General features: G+C 41.6%; 1 protein-coding gene across 1 annotated transcript in view; it reads left to right on the forward strand.

Moving 5' to 3' along the window:
• Window positions 1-2167: 2167 nt before the first annotated feature.
• ankrd33ba (ankyrin repeat domain 33ba) overlaps window positions 2168-4953 on the forward strand; it is a 17664-nt gene continuing 14878 nt past the window's right edge. The window contains exons 1-2 of the mRNA XM_008396114.1: window positions 2168-2444; window positions 2627-3114. Of these exons, the coding sequence (XP_008394336.1) occupies window positions 2671-3114 (444 nt within the window). The 5' untranslated portion in view covers window positions 2168-2444; window positions 2627-2670. The remainder of the gene's footprint in view (window positions 2445-2626; window positions 3115-4953) is intronic.

The following is a 4953-nucleotide window of genomic DNA, read 5'->3' on the forward strand; positions in this document are numbered from 1 at the left end:
CCCCCACACACACACACACACACACACACACACACCCTCCTGGCTTCACCAAGTGTTCACTAAGTCAATTTAGAAGACTGCCAGTTCAACTTAGCATAATTCATTTATCTAAATGGCACATAATGGGGGAAAAAATGTACAACTTTTTACTGTGCAGCGTAAGAGTAAACATTTGTGTTTTGCACAAATTGTAATACTAATGCATAAGGAATCCTGAATGACTGCTGCACTTTTACGGGCACTTCAGACAAGAATTTTATTCCGAGCAGAATAGAACGGTGCTGTCAAGATTGTACACCCCACTTAAAATACTGAAACTCATTCAATATTTTTGAATAAGTTTATTATACTACAACAAAGTAATTTTTAAGAGGGTTCGCAGTCCAGGTACCTACATATTACTCAGTTATGTGCCTAAAATGTCGCCCTATTTAAATTTGGCCACAACTGAGATAAAATTCTGAAAAAGACATTTTTGTAACACTGGTTGAAAATCTAACGTGTATCATGAAAAACCCTCATTGGGTGTCAACAGTTTGTCTATCTCACATGTAAATAGGAAGATCACCCTGGGACATCCAGCACAAACTGATGCTTGGTGTGCTAAAAATAATAAGAGTGAAACCAGTAACATCAACTGTATGACAGTAAACACCCAATAGTTCCCCATTGTGTGGTATCAGGGGACCAAATTCATATCTTGTTTTGATAACCTTTATGTAACTTTGAGTGGCCCCAGGTGGATGGTTTTTCCTACCGAATGAAAAAAAAAAAAAAAGAAAGAAAAATTCCAACATACTTTTACAATGATTTACAAAGGCATGCCATGGTGGTTGAAAATATGAGCAAGATATGAAAAACATGCTACTACAAAGTTTTTTTTTTTTTGTTGAGTTATCTCAAAATTGTACTCAGCATGTACTCGTGGTACTGAATGTAACTGGTGGGCCTCTTATGTTTATCACCTCACCCAAACCCAGTTTGCCTTTCAGGCTTACGGGCCACTGCGGGCCTGTTTTGTTTGTTTTTTTTCCCCATGCCATACAACTTCCTGGGCTGGTTCACACAGGGTAGATGTTTTCCAACCGTATCTTTAATAACACACATGCAGTATCTTGTCAGTATTACAATTCCCAGTTTAAAATTAAATATTAAGCCTTGCTTGAACTTGAGTTGTGTGTTTAACCCCAACGCCGTTGGGAAAGACGTTTGGTAGTTTTCGCCAAACATTGTGCAGAAATTGTGGCTATTTTTGTTCAATTAGAGAGGACTAGACGTTGCTTCAATAGTTTCTTCCCAAACCCCAATTCTGTGCTACACAACAACCTAATCAGGCTTCACTGAATAGTTTTCATGGCATCAAATACGAAATGGCAGGGTGGCAAAATCATAATATTATTAGTGTCAGTGGGTTGTGTTACTGACTGCAGCCCAACTACAATTCCCAGTTTAAAATTAAATATTAAGTCTATGTGTTCAATAAGTTAAGAGATTTATTTTCTTTTCAACAAAAACCTCAACACACTTGCTGACCCATTTTCTGATCTGAATGCATAACCCACTCAGAACGCTGGGTCAAACCCAAAACCAGATCCCAGTTGTGTGAAATCAGTGCAGATGTGATTCTGTTTTATGAAAAAACTAAACAAACAAACGAAAAAAACCAAACAAAACTGCATTTACTTAACACAACAATTTTAATAGTGCATGACAATGTTTTTTTTTCTTTTTCAAAGTTATATTTAAATTGAAATATTGGGGGGAGTAGGGGGGGGGGACAAGAAAGTCACCTAAAAATTCTAGATCATATATCATTCAGCATCCTTTCAGAGGAAACCTGGTGGGTTACATATGAGTGTAATGTTATACCAAAAACAAATAAGTAAAGGAACTAGCAAATAAAAACAAAGATGTAAATCTTCAGACTGGAAAACCCTAAAAATACCCATGCTTGACAACAGTGTCGGTTGGGTCCAGTCGAATTATCTCTTACTAGAAGACATACCCCACATACATCCACACACACACACACACACACACACACACACACACACACACACACACACACACACACACACACACACACACAGAGAGAGAGAGAGAGAGAGAGAGAGAGAGAGAGAGAGAGAGAGAGAGAGAGAGAGGTCCCAGTTGCGTCTAATCGGATTAGGTGACTATGGGTTAACAGGCTGGCGGCTCTCTCCGCCCTGCCTGGGACACGTCTCTTCGGCGCAGTATTTTTACTTTCTGCTGAAAACGCCGTTTATTTTGAAAAAAAGAAAGAAAGAGAAGAAATATACCCAGACCCTAACTAGTCTTCTGCGTGCTCTCCAAATATATAAGTTTGAAAGAGCGTGCTTTCGCTTTCGGAAGGAGAAACGGGAAATCGAACTTCGAGGGGGGACGTTTTACTGATCATCTGTGCCACTGCAACATCATTTCATGTGCGGAGAATGATTAACGGTTTCATTGAATCAAGGCGCAACTTTTTGTCTTTTTTTCAAGCAGTGCAGTCTATTTAAAAGCAAATATTTAAAACTGGTGTGCATTTAGGCTGTCGTGTGCGATATAAGTGACTTTTTTGTTGTTGTTTGTTTGTTTGTTATGCCCGCGTACCGTGAGCCAGGCTGCACTCCACCGCGCGGACAGTGCCCTGGGCTCGGGGGTTAGATGGTGCTGATCACGGACGACAGGGATGGAGGAAGCGCCTCGTCGCTGCGCGTCAAACAGCTGCAGCAGCAGAAAAAAGTTGGGGGGAACATCGGCCATGTCCACCCGACGATAACCGAGGAGCCCCAGTCCAACTCCGAGGAGGACTACCTGGGGTCCTGCGAAGAGGACGGCGAGGACGAAGAGGGGAGCGAGGAGGACGGCGATGAGTTCGAGGAGGTTGACTTTGAGGACTTGGAGGACTGTCGGAGCATCGCGTCGGACGACTCTTTCTATCCTCCGGATGATGCGTTCGCGGACTCGGAGCGCTCCCCGTCTCCGGAGAGCCCGGAGCCGCTGTCCTTTTTCAAGGCGTGCTGCACTAACAACGCGGCGATTGTCCGGATAATGATACGACACGGTGTGAAGGAAGAGGAGGTCAAGGAGACCGACAGGAATAACCGGGTATGAAGCACATGCCAGGCCTCTTGCACTCCTCAGAACCGGTGCACACAAAGTTGTTGTTTTTTAATTATTAGAAAAACAAATTAATAACCTTGTTGAAGTTTTTGCATTCAGTGGGAGAGTTTATCTTACAAATGTCTAGAGATACACCTTGGCCTTACAGTGCAGCATGTGTAGTTAAGGAGCATCAGGTTCAGAAGGTGTTGAGATAATTAAGCCTAAGCTTTCTGCTCTGGGTTATTTACTTGTTTCCAGGCTTTTGCTAAGTATCCGGTCAGACTTTTTATTACATCCAACGAATGTCATGTGCAACCTTGACACTCGTTGTCTAAGGATGTGAGAAGGACAAGGCATGGGCTGGTTATTGAGATATATATACCGGAGTTATAAAAACACGGTTTCAAAACCCTGAACATTTTCCATCTTACTGATGCTGCGGTTTAAAGGCATTTTAATGAGATGCAGGGTAAAATCTCTAGGTAACCACTGACTTATAACTAGGCCTGTATGCATCAGGGATCTTTCCCCTCTGCTCCCCCCCACCCCCACTTGTTGCTGGCTAGATGGCTCAAAGAAATGATCACATATTTTTCACGTTCTGCTTGCATGCCACACAGAAATATATTGAATTCTGAAATATTTTGAGCTACAAAAATATTGATAGTCACAAACAGGAACGCCACACAGTCTTATTAAGGTAACACTTTGGCAGCCGCAGTTGGCAAATCAGGAACTTATCTGTGAAGTGGCTAAAATCAGCCTCTGCTGAATCAGAAAGCCCAGCTAATCAAGCGGCAAACATGCGTTGAGACGTATGTCACTGAATATGAAAAGACTCTAGAATATTTTGTGCAATGAGCACTCTACGTAAAATTGTAAACCATCTAAGATTTTGCGAGAAAAATCCTCCCTGAGCTGCCAGTACTTTACGAAGTCACGATACCTCATTCCAGCACAGAAACATGTCGAATCAACACACCCTCCACCTCCCCCTTTCACCTGCAACAAATCTTTCAGCGTTACCCAAGGAGGCCCAAGCTTGCCGAGTTTACATGGAAAGCCATCTCCTGCCAAATATTTTCGGAGTTCCTGCCTTTGCTTCACCCTCCTACCTGTTTGGGCTTGGTATATGCACTTGCAAATTACAGATCAAATTACTTGATGCGTATTCTTCCGTACTTTTGCTAAGACCATCTAAAAAGCATCAGAATAACAGATACTTGCTACGCCATTATAACACATAATGTTTTGGATTTGTACTTTAGCAATACTTTTACTCGAGGTCACCAAACCTTTAGGATCTCAGAAAGACACTAAGTCAAGCTGTGGCTCACTTTATTGCTCAAAAGGGGTGATGACTCGACAAGCACTTCTTCCTTCAAGCTTTTTTTATAAAAAGTCCTAGTTTCTATGTTGTATTTTTTTGGATAATTCAGATCTGAACAATCCCCCCCCCAACCGTTCACAGTCTGAAACATTTCACAAATCGTTTGCAGTGATAGCGCATGCACTCATGCATGACAGCTCATTTTATGGAAAGGAGACGAACTCGCATCGCTTCCCATTTTCAGTCTAACTTTGCATCCTTTATGAGCTTTGGGTTCTCACGTGCACATAACGTACGCATTGGACATAACATCGTATTACAGATAAAATGTAATAGCTTTTGGGTAAGCACATTACATATCCACAATACGGTACTATTAGATTGCTCAAGAGCAATTTAACCATTCATGCATTGTAATGCCATAAATCCCACAGGGGTGATGGATGGATGTCTCTGTTGCAGCACACTGTATTAGGTAGTAGATTATATATATATATCTATATATATATATA

This window comes from Poecilia reticulata, linkage group LG20 (assembly GCF_000633615.1).
Source record: "Poecilia reticulata strain Guanapo linkage group LG20, Guppy_female_1.0+MT, whole genome shotgun sequence".
Lineage (NCBI taxonomy): Eukaryota > Metazoa > Chordata > Actinopteri > Cyprinodontiformes > Poeciliidae > Poecilia > Poecilia reticulata.